The sequence below is a fragment of the Oncorhynchus mykiss genome, chromosome 20 (assembly GCF_013265735.2).
Source record: "Oncorhynchus mykiss isolate Arlee chromosome 20, USDA_OmykA_1.1, whole genome shotgun sequence".
In the NCBI taxonomy this organism is placed as follows: domain Eukaryota; kingdom Metazoa; phylum Chordata; class Actinopteri; order Salmoniformes; family Salmonidae; genus Oncorhynchus; species Oncorhynchus mykiss.
The window spans coordinates 8714717-8730840 of record NC_048584.1 but is presented as its reverse complement, the minus strand read 5'-3'; the positions used below and the strand labels follow the sequence as shown (position 1 = coordinate 8730840).

The window sequence follows — 16124 nt, the reverse complement described above, 5'->3', positions numbered from 1 at the left end:
GAGAGAGAGAGAGGCTCTCTCCATTTAACAATGGATGTAGAGAAGAGAGGAGAGAGAGAACAACCATTAAACTGAATTAAAGAAGAGGAGGGAGAATGGCTGTTAAAAATATGTTTAAAAAAAAGACGATCGGAGTGAAAACAGCTTCAGTGAATCTCATGCCAGCACATGCTACAGCCCACTGACCACATGTGACTAAGTAGTAGTAGGACACAGCTAAGACAGACAGACACTAAGCTCTCCAGACTATCCTGCCAAAGAAGCCATGAGGCACAGAAGGCCTTATTTCCTCTGTGAGTGTCTGTGAGTGCGTGTGTGTATTCGTAAAGCCTTATTTCTTGCGCTCGGGGAGCCCTTTACGACCTGTGTGTTCTGCAGTTATGGACTCTATTGGACCTGCTAAAGCAGACACACAAACTCAGACATGCACACACACCCACATACACAGAGCAGTTTGTGATGGATTGCTATGTCATGCTGCTATGTGTTTAGCACCAACCAGGGAAACGTGGCGCTAGTGAATTTATCGTGGGGTAGTTAGCACAGGCCTCAGCTGGTCATAGACTGCTGTCCGTGCTATATTCTTTGTGTGTGTGTGTGTGTGTATGTGTGTGTGTGTGTGTGTGTGTGTGTCTCCACATCTGCCCGTGCTGGGATGCAAATCCTTCGTACCATCTGTGTTCAGAGGTACAGGGTGTCTCTAAAATGCTACACTGTCAAACCATGAAACATGAAACCATGTGATACATTTATAACCCACACGTCAGTGTTTAAAACCTAAACATGATGCATTTAGATGTGCTAATAAGTGTTTGCATCTCAAACACAGGCATTCAGAATGCAAGATTGAACATGAAAGTCAGCTTTTTCCAGACAGTTTCTTACTAGGAGAACACATACAGTGCAATCAGAAACTATTCACATCCCTTGACTTTTTCCACATTTTGTTGTGTTACAAAGTGAGATTAAAATTGGTTAAATGTTCTTGTTTTTGGAAACGATCTACACAGAATACTCTGTAACGTCAAAGAGGAAGAAAAATTATAACATTTGTAAAGCAGCTAATGACAAATAAAACTCTAATAGATATTGATTAGATAAGTACTTAAAGCCCTGAGTCAATACATGTTAGAATCACCATTGGCAGCGATTACATTTGTGATTATTTCTGGTGCTTTCCACACCTGGATTGTGCAAAATTTGCACATTATTCTCTTCACAGTTCTTTAAGCTCTGTCAAACTGTTTTTTGATCATTGCTAGACAACCATTTTTAAGTCTTGCCATACTGTAGCTCTTCTAGCAGATGTAAGTCAAAACTGTAACTCGGCCACTCAGGAACATTCACTGTCTTCTTGGTAAGCAACTCCGATGTAGATTGGGCCTTATGTTTTAGCTTATTGTCCTGAATTTATTTCCCAGTGTCTGGTGGAAAACAGACTGAACCAGGTTTTCCTCTAGGATTTTGCCTGTGCAAATCATTAAGGACTCCCCAGTCCTTAACAATCATACCCATAACATATGCAGCCATGGCTATGCTTGAAAATTTGGAGAGCTGTACCTAATTATGTGTTTCATTGGATTTGCACAAAACATAACACTGCAAACATAACATCACAACTGCAGACCACATGTAACCATGCTACCTCAGGACCTGCACAACTGGTTTCTTCACCTGCAGGATCGAAAGAGACCAGACAGCTGATGAAACTGAGGAGTATTTCAGTCTGTAATAAAGCCCTTTTGTGGGGAAAAACGTAATCTGATTGCCTCAGCCTTGCTCCCCATGGCTGAGCCCTTGACCAGTCATGTGAAATCCATAACTAGGGCCTAATACATTCATTTCAATTTACTATTTTCCTTATATGAACTGTAACTCAGTAAAATCATGGAAATTGTTGCATGTTGCATTTATATTTTTGTTCAGCATACATTTCTCTGTACCAACAACAACAAAGTTTTGCCCTTATGGTGCCCGTGCCACTTCATTTGGCTGTGGAGGCCGATACAAGAGCCACACACACTCACACAGGAACGCTAGCACACACACCTTAGTTCTTCCTCTCTATCCGTCCTTCTATGATCCTGCTCACGTCGTTACCCAGACTGTGACCTAGCTCTGAACAAGATGAAACACAGAATAATCCCTAAAGAGAAGGCGAGAGACAAAAATACATAAACACTGCTTCCTTCCCTTTCATGATCTGCCACTTTCTCTCAGCAGGCCTAGGTCACACACACACACACACACACACACACACACACACACACACACACACACACACACACACACACACACACACACACACACACACACACACACACACACACACACACACACACACACACACACACAGGGTGAGGGTTCCTCTTCCAGCAAACAGAGCTATTTGTTTTAGGGGTTAGATCAGCTTTAATATTGAAAATATATTGCAGCATCCATCAATGTAATTGTCTGCATCACTTCCAATCTTTCCAATTCCCCATATATACCAGTCAAAAGTTTGGACACACCTACTCATTCAAGGGTATTTCTTTATTTTTACTATTTTCTACATTATAGAATAATAGTTTAGACATCAAAACTCTGAAATAACACATGTGGAGTCTTGTAGTAACCAAGAAAGTGTTAAACAAATCAAAATATATTTTATATTTGAGATTCTTCAAAGTAGACACCCTTTGCCTTGATAACAGCTTTGTACACGCTTGGCATTCTCTCAACCAGCTTCATGAGGTAGTCACCTGGAATGCATTTCAATTAACATGTGTGCCTTGTTAAAAGCACAATTGTGGAATTTCTTTCCTTCTTAATTGAAGCAGAAAAGTGAAAGTGATCAGGTGAATTTATGAAGTGAGTGGACAGGGAAATACAGCTTCACTCTACCCAATTAGAGCAGCCGGATCAACATACAGCCCACCCTTTTCTTTACAGACAAGCAAACTAGCCAGTTGAGTTACTTAGACAGTGTAGCACTGTAGCACCTTACTTGACTGGCTGACATGAGAAAGATGTTTATTTTTCACATCACGGATGATTACAAAAATACTCAGATCATAATTGTATCCAGAAAATTGCCCATATCTGTTATGATACTCATTTTGTCCGACTACTCTGCACACCTCTAGTTGAATTTTGTATTTTTATTTAACCTTTATTCATCTTATTTACAATGACGGCAGACCCCGTCCACACCTGGATGACGCTGGGCCAATTGTGTGCCGCCCTATGGGACTCCCAATCATGGCCGGATTGTGATACAAACCACTGAAGAGCAGTTATGCAGACAGTGTGAGATACAGAACAACAAGAAGAGTAACAAACATTGTAATTTCTCCAGTAAATGTAAACCTCAATAGTATAATCCATCTGATTTGTACAGCTCTGCTAACGTGCTCTGTCTAATACTCAGGTGTATGACTACTTATACTGGAGACCGTCAGAAGAACTCCAGATGAATTATGCCTAAAAGGAGGCATCTAAGTAGTCAAGTGCATTCCTTCCCACTTCTCATCTCCATCTTTACTGATCTGAAAAATGACAGTGTGGTGGATACCTACTAGGTGGGTGAGACTATTGAGATATAGTGGGTTATGATATTATTGACACCCTTAATGAAGATGAGAAAAAATGTAAAAAAAAAAAAAAATATATATATATATATATATATATATATAATAATAATAAAAATACAAAGCTATATTGTATGCTTAAAAAATAGGGACATTATATTATTTTATACTAATGCATTGCATTCTGCGTTCTCATTTCGACGCCAAACCCACCTTTGGTGTGCGTGGCCAACGAACTGTATTTCCATGTCATCCAAGAAATGTAAACGCCTGGAGTTTGCTAAACGGCATTGGTACTTGGATTGGAACTGGTGCTTAGGCCAGATGACAAGAAAAATAAACCTCTTTGGCCATGCACACCAGTGGTGGGTTTGGAGTCAAATTGAGAATGCATGAGCAGAAAACAACCCCATATCTACTGTATAGTATGGTGGTGGGTCTTTTGATGTTATGGGCTATATTGCTTCCACTGGTCCTGGGGTCCTTAAGGTCAATGGCATCATGAACATTACCCAGTACCAGGATATTTTTACCAAAAACCTTGTTGCCTTTGCCAGAAGGCTGAAACTTGTCCCCAAGTGGTTCTTCCAGCAAGACAATAACCACACATCAAAATCGACAAATAAAGATGTTATTTGGCCACTCAAATCAACATCGTGGCCATTTCAGTCTCTGGACTTGAAACCCTTTGAAATCCTGTGGTTTGTCCATAAGCGCAGATGAAGGATCTTTAGGATTCTGCATGGAGGAATGATTTAAGATCCCTCCCAATGTGTTCTCAAACTCATAAACCATTTTAGAAAAAGGTAAAGTGTTGTTATCCTTGCAAGGTGAGGTATTGAAATGTATTGAAAACAGGGGTATCAAAATATTTTAGCCCTACGTTTTATTGAAAACAAATGTTTGCTTGTTATGCAAAACATCTTTCTCTGAGCAATTGTATAAGTATTAAATAATATAATTTCCCCGTTTTTTGAGCCTCGAAAAAGCTCAGTATTTTTTTGCTCATCTTTATCAACGGTGTCAATAATTTCAGACCACACTGTACATCCACAGTCTCAGCCTCACTGATGGAAATTGTCTGGAAGCAGTGAGTCATCAGGATATCCAACAGTTGAAATTTGTATTCATCCGCAACCTGCATTTATAATGATCGCCAGGGTTCGGAACAGCTGGAGGAGACTACCTGATCCATTTCAACTGGAATAAGTATTTCAGTAATGGGTGTAAATATTATAACTAAATGATTGGATTAGTTCAGAAAAGTGTATGTTATTTATCTTTGTGTAGCATAATATTAATCACTCAATGTACTATACATGTACATGCAAAAAAACATATTAAAAACAATTTAAAAAATTAGCAGAGCGTGCTTGGATTTTTTTTCATTTGTTGTCATATCTTTAAAAAACTGTTGGTGTGACTTCTCATTTAGTTTTGAGTCAGAACCACAAACATTTTAAGTAATAACAACTTTTTATTGACTTAGAGTTCAACTTGCTATTAGTATTTGAGAAAAAAATGCATTTACAGTACACACACACACACACACACACACACACATGCGCACACACACACACACACACACACATGCGTGCGCACACACACACACGCACGCACACACACACGCACGCGTCCCTCTGCAAAACCCTGAGAGCGTGGATAAATAGTTTCCCCTAGAGAGGGTTTTTAATTTCCCCCTAGAGGGTATTTAGTCCTAAGCAGGGATAAGCAGAGAAGAACTCCGAAATCACACCTCCCCAGAGCTGCTGAGAGAGAGGGACTGAACACCATGGATGACCATGTCTCAACACTCTATATTTCCTCATTTTTCTCCAACCATACAGTCCTTGGGTCTAACCATAGAATTAGACTGAAATGAATCACAAATGAGACATCAGACATTCTAATTTCAAGTCAGTGTTCCACCATTACGTCATGTCGGAATGTCTGTGCATGACCAAGCACTTCTCAGTGCTGAGGCCTAACTCCTAACTCAGAAGCATCAGACATTGGATACACTGGCTGGGTGCTTCTGCCTGGTGGCTGGAACACATCTGTCAGACTCTCTCTCTCTCTCTCTGTGCTTTATTTTGTATTTGTTTACTTCTGTGCATGAGCCTAATGGTTAAAGGTCTTTCTCCAACTCAGGAAATGAATACAGCTTGGCAATTATAACCACATCCATAACCTTTAAAGGACAACAGGAGTATGTATAATGCTAATGCAAAGACCAGCATTTCCTGGATACATTTCCTGAATATACTTATAGGACACAGCATTTCTCATTTCCATTGGTGCTTATGCCCAGCTGTTGCGATCTAGAGAAAGACTAGCCCTTACAACAGATATGAAGCTACTGAGATTGGGACTCCCTGGTACAGTGTGAGTTGGGTTTGGCGTGGGGGGTCCGTGGGTGTCTTTTAACAATTTCTTTGGATTCCTCATGTCTCACTCATTGTTAGAAAAAAGTTTGGTCCAAATCGGATGTTAGGTACTATATTTGTTGAATACTATGAATGCCATACATTGGAATGGCCAATTTGGGTGCAATCAATTAGCTTAATTTCTCAGATATAAAATGATATTTTACACAAAATAATGTGCTAATCTTATATGTTTATAACTACCAAAATTATTTCAGAACAATCTGAGGTGGTGGGTGTCATGGCTTGCAGAAATTACATTTAGCGACCCCTTGGTGTTTCTGCCCAGCTGTTGAGGTCCAGTGAAAGCCTAGCCCTTCTTACAGCTGATATGAAGCTACTGTGTGTGGGATGATCGGGACTCCCTGGTACAGTGTGAGTTGTGAGGGATTCTTTCATGGGTCATGGAAAGAAATGATAACCACAAACACTGTTTATGTTTTTTCAGGTCAAAGGGAAACTCTGAAAGCTCTTGGTGGATCGCAACACAAAAACTGCTCTAGACTCTAATGGAATGGGTAGCTCAGATTAGAATAAACAGGGAATGCTGTTATAGGAGAGAGACGACATTGTATCAGAATAGAGACAGTGATTATTAGAATGACAATGAAGACGGTGCAGGTAATCTGTGAGCAGCAGGGATGGGTAGTGCCGCCGTATGGCAGGGGGAGTTGGGGGTGTGAATGCCACCTCTCTGATCCTCATTCGCTCTGATTATACCATGGTAGCGAGAGGGACAGATGGGAAAAGAAAGTGGAACTCTCCGCCAATAATATAGCAATTGACAGCTCAATCTATTCTAGCTTCCATTTCCAATCTTTCTCTAAAGAGTCAAAAGTGATGTCCTCTCTTTGTCTCACGGGTGTGTAGAATTAGTTCCATTCCAGCACAATCACACCTGATTCAACGAATCAACTGATCTTCAAGCCATTGATTAGTAAAGTAAGGTGTGTCAGAGGCTGCGTTTACACAGGTAGCCTAATTCTGATCATTTTCCACAAATGTGTCTTTTGACCATCAGCCAAAAATTTGGCAAAGGATCAGATTTGGAATGCCTGTGTAAACGCAGCCTGCTTGGCTGATGTGTATTAGTGAGATACAGCCACAGTGAGAGCATACATTTTATAGAGAGCTCCTCTCAGCACTTCTCATGCCAACAGCGACGGCACAAACCGTGTGGAAAATAAGACTCTTTACAAGGCCCTCTGTAAAACCCATGCTAAGCTCTCGCTCTCTCTGTGTGTTTGTGTGTTTCTTCTGTAACGATAGGGGAAAGTCTCTCATTTAGGGGACTGGGTGGTGTTAGTTGTTCCAGTTAGGAACTCCTGTAAACTCATGTGCATGTGGAAACAGTTTTGTCCGGACACTTGTTAAACAGGAGTACTGCACATGTACACAAACATGCACAGACACACACACACACACACACACACACTGTAAACGTGTATATTTCTCTTGCCATAATGACCTCGTCTTCTCCTCTGTGCAGCAGTGCTCATGATATTCCATTGACTCAGAAGTAAAAAGAAATCCTGTAAATAGTGACTGTTTGAAGAACAATCTGTAAGTTCTTCATGGTAATGGGAACCTTTTAAAGTATTTAAAAGTCAAGTGCACTACGGTAGTAAAACTCTGCAAGGGCATAGTAACTATAATTAATCACCATCCATCTACCCTTAGGTCATCTGGGCATTGTTAGTGTGTCAGCTTTGCCCTCCTGCCCATGTTAACATTATTTTGTCTGAGATTAAACCCTCTGTGTGTGTGTTTGTGTGTGCACCTCCATCTGGGCAGGCTAACAGAAGGTCTGATCCTCCACACATAGGCTGTGTCCATCACCTCCAAACACACCCCATGCCAGATAACCACTATCCAGTTCTGTGTGTTAACAAAGCTGTTAGGAACAACTAGAGAATACATATGGCAGGGGGGGGGTTGAGTTTGTGTACAGGGAGATGAACAAGGTTTGCTGTGCCACCTCTACGCTTTGGCATTTCTCTAGAAGCTCTGGAGTGACCTGTTTTGCCACTCAGATTTACAGCCACTGTATTAATGGTCCTTTGTCCTCTGTTTCACTCCCAGGTTCAGAGGGGACAGGAGGAAAAGGAGAAAGAGAAAGGAGTGGACATAGCAGATCCTACTGCTTAAACTCGTCATCATGGAACTAGAAAGAGGAAGACGATGCGGTGAAGGAGGGGGATAAGGAGGGAAGGAAGAAAGTGCAGTGCACTCAGCAGACCTCACTCGTTCTTTTATCGGAAGAGGCAAGATGAATCTGGATGCTTCTTGGACTAATGTAAAGAGATAACAATCTTAATTTACCCTCCAAACCAGCCTCCCCTGAGCGACGGCAGTGACTTCAACACACACAGGAACCATAGTGCTGGCAGCTCTTGGCCAAGATTCAATTCAGAACAAAAAAAGTGTAGGCCATATAGAAATAATGACACTAATTGAAAATCATTAAACAAAATAATAAGTTTTAATCAGCCTAATCAAGGTGTAGATTACATCACACATTCCAGTGTTTGAACTTGTAAAACAGCTGCACAGGATTTCTACTCCCTGTGATAATTATATCGCTGGGAGTCGCTTGTGGATTTGACAGGTCCAAACCAGTTACACCGCTTAAACAAAAGCAATGATAAGTTATGTGTTTGTAGTTCACCACGGGTTACTGCTGATCTGATTTGAATATTGTCCCTTGTTTCTTTACGCTTGTTTATAAAACACACTAAGTTCTCAGCATCCTGTTTAGGTTGTGTGTGTCACGCACCGACTTCCTGTGGATGACTGTTTCAGACAGACATTTTGGGAAGTGTCAGACATTCTCACTTTCCATTGATCCCTTGCGGCGCTCCATCAGAAACCCTGTTAAATCTGTCACATAGTTAGTGTTTAAGTCCATTTCTGTGTAGTGTTGGGATTTTCTGCTCTTTTGAGTTGACATGATTTTTTGTTCATTCCAAATTCAGTTATTCATAGAACAAAACGAGGACAATATTCTATATCGAAGTTGATTCAGTTTCAATGACATTCTGTTTTTCTTCTGTGCAAGGTTGTACATGTTCCATGTTGAGGGAGACAATGAAATACATATTTTCTGCTTTTGTTCTGTTCAATCAGAAAAGTTTTAGCAATGTTGTGTGTGTGTGTGTGTGTGACTGTGGTCGGGCTCATGTACGCAAGTTTTCATCAATCAACAATGTTGTCAATTACTAAATACAGAGGGAGCAAACAAGTTATTAATGAACAAACAAAGAAAAGAGACTCTTTACTATAAGGCTTCAACCGTTTGGTTAACACGATACTCTCTTCTTCAAAGACCCACGCCAATCACACCAGGAGACTGAAACGGACCATTCTAATATAATGTCAGTGAATGAACAATTCAACAAGATGCGTCCGAGCCTAAGGACTGTGAAAGGGCTTCAACTGTGGCAGATCGAGGTTTGACATGTGCTTTATGAATATACCGTATCTGATTACAAAAGCTATCAGGCCAAGTGTTACAGAAGTCATTTGTTTCAAATCAAGACAAGGGTAGAATTCTGCTCTAAAAAGACATTCACCGAACAAGATACATTTGTTGTCAAATGAAATATATGGACGCTGTACATTTCTCAGTCGTCGCGGTTGTTGTTGATGTTGTAATTGTAATGTCTTTGCAAAAATGCTATTGTTTACGCAACTATCCAAACTCATTTGCATGTCAGGCAGACACAATCATATTTACCCATGGCACTTGTACGTACACACACACACACACACACACACACACACACACACACACACGAGCCCTGCACAGGCCTAATCGCTTCTGCCAAATGTAAGGCAGAAATAACTTCCTCCATTATTACGTAAATCCATTAGCTACTCCACTCTGTGTCACCCACTCCCTGCGCACAGCTCACTCTGCGTGCATGTACTTCCATAGCAACGTCTCCACAGCCACAAAGTCATAAACCAGCCTATTTTTCACCATTTATTTTCTTAAATCTTATTTTAAACCTAACCCAAACACTTAACTCTAACGGTAACCACACTACTAACCTTAAATTAAGACCAAAAAACAAATTTTTGTTTTCATGAATTCTTATGATATAGACAATTTTTCTTTTTTGGCTGTATTATCTAAGAGAAACCTTTTGCTTGGCCTGCTCTGCTCAATTACCAGACATTAGAGAGCAGTTAGCTGTCTGCTAGCTACTTTTTGTCAATCTAAACAACGAACAAAACTCAAGAAACATGATTATTTTCTGTGAAAGCACTTCTGACATCATGTTATGATCTTAGTAAGATATGACCACACCGCGCAGCAGAGCAGGTGATCAATGTAGTGATACCCGTGCCCCACCTGTACCTTAGTTATTGGCGACAAAACAGGCCCTACCCATCCCTAACATGATGTGGAATGTCAGGACCCATCGGGCTCAGGTGGGGTAGCAGAGCTCTAACACACACTTCCAGGGAGATGCACTTGGCTTTTCACAGGGCAGACATCTGTGCCTGGAGACTGATAACGACTCTAGCAGACCCTGCTCCAGTCTACTGCTTAACATGTTAAAAGGAGAAGTTGCCTTTTTTTTTTTTACAACCAAATCTCTATTTCTGATGGAAATGGCAGGTTATAGAATGTTCCAGACACCTTTTTTATGATTTCACTTGTTTTTGATGTTGTACACATGAAATTGTGTCATTCCGAACTTTTGCGGATACATTTCGGAATGACACACTTTTATGTATGCCACATTTAAAGACCTGCATCACTATGCTGAGAGTTTTGCTGTTTCTAAAAGGATATAAAATAAAATAAAATGCCTTTGTTAATGTTTTTTGATTCCCGGTTTTGGGTAAGTTTCTCAAAAACTGAAAGTGAAATCACAAAAAAGTTTGTGCGACTCGAGCCATTTCCAGTATGCAGGTGTGCAGGCCGGGTGTGTCCATGTACTATTTGATTTGATTTGATAAAAAAAAAAACAAGTGAAATCACAAAAAAAAAGGTGACTGCACCCTTCTTAAACATGCCATTCACATCAAAAATCTTGATTTGGTTGTAAAAAAAGAAAGCTTTTCTTTTAATGTTTTTGTCATATTGGGAACCAAGATGTTTTCTATATTTCCTTCTGGCTAACACAAACAAAGTAGCTATATTGCGCTCTTTGGCTCCGATTTGCTCCCTTGATCACACCCAAACACACACACAAACGTACACACACACACACACACACACACACACACACACACACACCCAAACACACACACAAACGTACACACACACACACACACACAAACGTACACACACACACACACACACACACACCTCTTTTGTGGTGGCAAATGCTCGAAGATGGGATATTCACTTTTGAGTCGCTCCCCATTTTGAAGAGTGGAAATGTAAACAGCTTAGTTTTGGGTCCGGGACAGAACCAGAACCAGGGCCACAAACACACACACACACCCTGATCAAATTCGGATTGTTTTCTTGTTCCTATTGTTGGATTTAGTCCGTTTGCTTTGCTGGTGTAAACGTGTTGCCTCAGTTCCTGCCATACTTTACTTAAGACAACCGCCAGCGCTGCGCTGTGTCCATCTACAATATGAGCACTTATTAAAAATAACTCTGTTTAACTCCTCCGAGTTTTCCTCCTTTTGTATTTCGGGTTCAAATGGGCCAAGCAGAGATTTAAAGGGTCGTTAGTCAGAGTAATTAACCTGGAGTTATATAATCATAATTATATAACAAATATACATTTTCAAAGTTGAAAGATTTTGATCACTAAACCGAAAAGATGGTAAATGAGAGATCAGCTCACTGACCATTTTACTCCCTCTAACAGAACTGGTTAGGCTGTTTTTATGTTATCCAAAGCATTGGTGACTGCAACTGTGCTGCTGGCAACAATTTACACTTTTTTGCCAACGTTTACTGACACCGGCCATGTTCAACAGGTGTTGAGCATTCGTAAATGGCACACTCAGACGAGGGTGGTCTAAAATTGGAGTAGATAGCCAGAGCGAATATACCAGCAACATCTATCAACAGTTGTCGCAGTGACATTCTATTGAAATGGTTACTTGCATAGTGGAGTATTTTGATAAGACATGTAGCTAGGTAAAAGAAAGAACCATAATCCCAACTCATAATGTTACTACCCTGCAATAATCTGCAGGTAGCTAACCAACCAGGTTCAATGTTAGCCAGCTATCATTAGGCTATGACTAGCAAAGCAAATGGCTCTGAGATAAGAATAAGATAATACATGTAATGTTAGCTAGCGAGCCAGCTAGCTAGCTAGCTAACAGTACACTTTAACTTGAAATGAAAATGACTTTCTGTCAAAATTAGAAACGTGTAATTTCTGAAAATGGAGCTAGCTAGACTATCTTTCCCAGATAAATCATTCATGGATGGATGCGTCTCCTGTTGGATGCTATGGCTGCCCTTAGTTTGAAGATGTAATCTGGAGACCGGTGTCCTTAGCTATCATACTCTAATTCCACTGATTTCAAAACTCGGTCCTCCAGAAAGTGGAGAACAACGCTTATGCAGTTGTACTACGCGATATATTTAAAAAAAAGACACGTTAGACTGGATTACCTAGACATACTGACCAGCTCAAATAGACAGAAGCGTGCTACATGGCAGACCAATTTGAACTCATCTCTCGGCATGTCCAGCCCACTCTTTATCTCAGCCAATCATGGCTAGAGGAAAGGTTGCTGACCTTTTCTTTGGCTAAACCAACTAGGCTCATAATTTAACCATTTTATTCGTATTTACAGATGGCATACAAGTTTGTTATTAACTTCTTGGTGACAGGGGGCAGTATTGAGTAGCTTGGAGGAATAAGGTTCCCAAAGTAAACTGCCTGCTACTCTGTCCCAGATGCTAATAGCAGTATTGGATAGAAAACCCTCTGAAGTTTCTAAAACTGCTTGAATGATGTCTGTGAGTATAGCAGAACTCATATGGCAGGTGAAAAACTGAGAAAAATCCACCAGGAAGTGGGAAATCTGATGTTTGTAGTTTTTTAACTCTTTGCCATTCCAATATACAGTGTAAATGGGGTCATATTGCACATCCTAAGGCTTCCACTAGATGTCAACAGTCTTTAGAACTTTGTTTGAGGCTTCTACTATGAAGGGGTGCTGAATGAGAGGGGATTGAGCCAGGTGTCTGGCAGAGTCTCACAGGCTCGTGACATGTGGTCACGAGAGAGTTAACTCTCGTTCCATTGCTTTTTTACAGACATAGGAATTCTCCGGTTGGAACATTATTGAAGATTTATGATTAAAACATCATAAAGATTGATTCTATACTTAGTTTGACAAGTTTCTTCGACCTGTAATATAACGTTTTGAACTTTTCGTCCGATGTTCGGCTGGACCTGCAAGCGTGTTTGGATTTGTTTACCAAACGCCCTAACAAAAGAAGCTATTTGGACATAAATTATGAACTTTATCGAACAAATCAAACATTTAGTGTGGAACTGGGATTCCTGGGCATTCTGATGAAGATCATCAAAGGTAAGGGAATATTTATAATGCTATTTCTGACTAATGTTGACTACACAATATGGCGGATATTTTTTTGGCTGCTTTGTTGTCTGAGCGCTGTACTCAGATTATTGCATGGTTTGCTTTTTCCCGTATAGTTTTTTTGAAATCTGACACAGCGGTTGCATTAAGGAGAAGTATATCTCTAATTCTATGTATAACACTTGTATTTTCATCAACATTTATGATGAGTATTTCTGTAAATTGATGTGGCTCTCTGCAAAATCACTGCATGTTTTAGAACTACTGAACGTAATGCGCCAATGTAAAATGAGATTGTTTTTTATATAAATATGCACCTGACCGAACAAATCATACATGTATTGTGTAACATGAAGTCCTATGAGTGTCATCTGATGAAGATCATCAAAGGTTAGTGATTCATTTTATCTCTATTTGTGCTTTTTGTGACTCTCTTTGGCTGGAAAAATGGCTGTGTTTTTCTGTGACTTGGTGGTGATCTAACAATCGTTTGTGGTGCTTTCGCTGTAAAGCCTTTTTGAAATCAGACACTGTGGCTGGATTAACAAGATTTTTATCTTTAAAATGGTGTAAAATACTTGTATGCTTGAGGAATTGTAATTATGAGATTTTTGTTGTTTTGAATTTGGCGCCCTGCACCTTCACTGGCTGTTGGCGAGAGAGTTTAAAGGCACATTAAAATGTTCACATGTTCCACAAGGCATTTATGTCAAAAAACACATTCTGTTTAAAAAAACAAGTTTATGTTCAAATGGCGCTCCTGTGAAGTAGTGACCCGCGGCATACACTTAGTATCCTGAAACGAGTCACAATGTATGCACTTACGTAAGTCACCCTGGATAAGAGCTGTACGTTTCAAGCTTTTGTCAGTAGCACTAGTGACAGCTCTTAAACCCAAGCAGTAGCGCCAGTCTTCCCATCAGAGATAATGGTTCCGCTTCAGTAGCAGTACTCACACTCTCTCTGGCTGTCTATCTCTGTCTCCACAGGACATTAGTAACTTCAGCACTTTAAGACCAGATAAGAGACCAATAGAAGCCCAGGGCTTTGTTAGGGGTCTGAAAAATTATTTAAGAGTCTATCTTTCTTTCAAATCAAATCAAAATCAAAATCAAATCAAATGTATTTATATAGCCCTTCGTACATCAGCTGATATCTCAAAGTGCTGTACAGAAACCCAGCCTAAAACCCCAAACAGCAAGCAATGCAGGTGTAGAAGTACGGTGGCTAGGAAAAACTCCCTAGAAAGGCCAAAACCTAGAAAGAAACCTAGAGAGGAACCAGGCTATGTGGGGTGGCCAGTCCTCTTCTGGCTGTGCCGGGTGGAGATTATAACAGAACATGGCCAAGATGTTCAAATGTTCATAAATGACCAGCATGGTCGAATAATAATAAGGCAGAACAGTTGAAACTGGAGCAGCAGCACGGTCAGGTGGACTGGGGACAGCAAGGAGTCATCATGTCAGGTAGTCCTGGGGCATGGTCCTAGGGCTCAGGTCCTCCGAGAGAGAGAAAGAAAGAGAGAATTAGAGAGAGTATATGTGGGGTGGCCAGTCCTCTTCTGGCTGTGCCGGGTGGAGATTATAACAGAACATGGCCAAGATGTTCAAATGTTCATAAATGACCAGCATGGTCGAATAATAATAAGGCAGAACAGTTGAAACTGGAGCAGCAGCACGGTCAGGTGGACTGGGGACAGCAAGGAGTCATCATGTCAGGTAGTCCTGGGGCATGGTCCTAGGGCTCAGGTCCTCCGAGAGAGAGAAAGAAAGAGAGAATTAGAGAGAGTATATGTGGGGTGGCCAGTCCTCTTCTGGCTGTGCCGGGTGGAGATTATAACAGAATATGGCCAAGATGTTCAAATGTTCATAAATGACCAACATGGTCGAATAATAATAAGGCAGAACAGTTGAAACTGGAGCAGCAGCACGGCCAGGTGGACTGGGGACAGCAAGGAGTCATCATGTCAGGTAGTCCTGGGGCATGGTCCTAGGGCTCAGGTCCTCCGTGAGAGAAAGAAAGAGAGAAGGAGAGAATTAGAGAACACACACTTAGATACACACAGGACACCGAATAGGACAGGAGAAGTACTCCAGATATAACAAACTGACCCTAGCCCCCCGACACATAAACTACTGCAGCATAAATACTGGAGGCTGAGACGGGAGGGGTCAGGAGACACTGTGGCCCCATCCGAGAACAACTTTCTTTCTTTATTTTTCTTTCACCTTTATTTACAGTGCCTTGCGAAAATATTCGGCCCCCTTGAACTTTGCGACCTTTTGCCACATTTCAGGCTTCAAACATAAAGATATAAAACTGTATTTTTTTGTGAAGAATCAACAACAAGTGGGACACAATCATGAAGTGGAACGACATTTATTGGATATTTCAAACTTTTTTAACAAATCAAAAACTGAAATTTTGGGCGTGCAAAATTATTCAGCCCCTTTATTTTCAGTGCAGCAAACTCTCTCCAGAAGTTCAGTGAGGATCTCTGAATGATCCAATGTTGACCTAAATGACTAATGATGATAAATACAATCCACCTGTGTGTAATCAAGTCTCTGTATAAATGCACCTG

At 40.7% G+C, this 16124-nt stretch overlaps 1 protein-coding gene across 3 annotated transcripts in view; it reads left to right on the top strand.

The window, feature by feature from the left end:
* The window catches only part of LOC110498925 (urotensin-2 receptor), a 75384-nt gene extending 63751 nt beyond the window's left edge, over nucleotides 1-11633 (top strand). For all 3 annotated transcript variants that reach the window (XM_021575649.2, XM_021575647.2, XM_021575645.2), the window contains one exon: nucleotides 8081-11633. Coding sequence is in view for 1 of the 3 variants with exons in the window: in XM_021575647.2 (XP_021431322.1) it covers nucleotides 8081-8146 (66 nt within the window). In the remaining 2 variants the exon portion in view is untranslated. The remainder of the gene's footprint in view (nucleotides 1-8080) is intronic.
* The last annotated feature ends 4491 nt before the right edge of the window (nucleotides 11634-16124 follow it).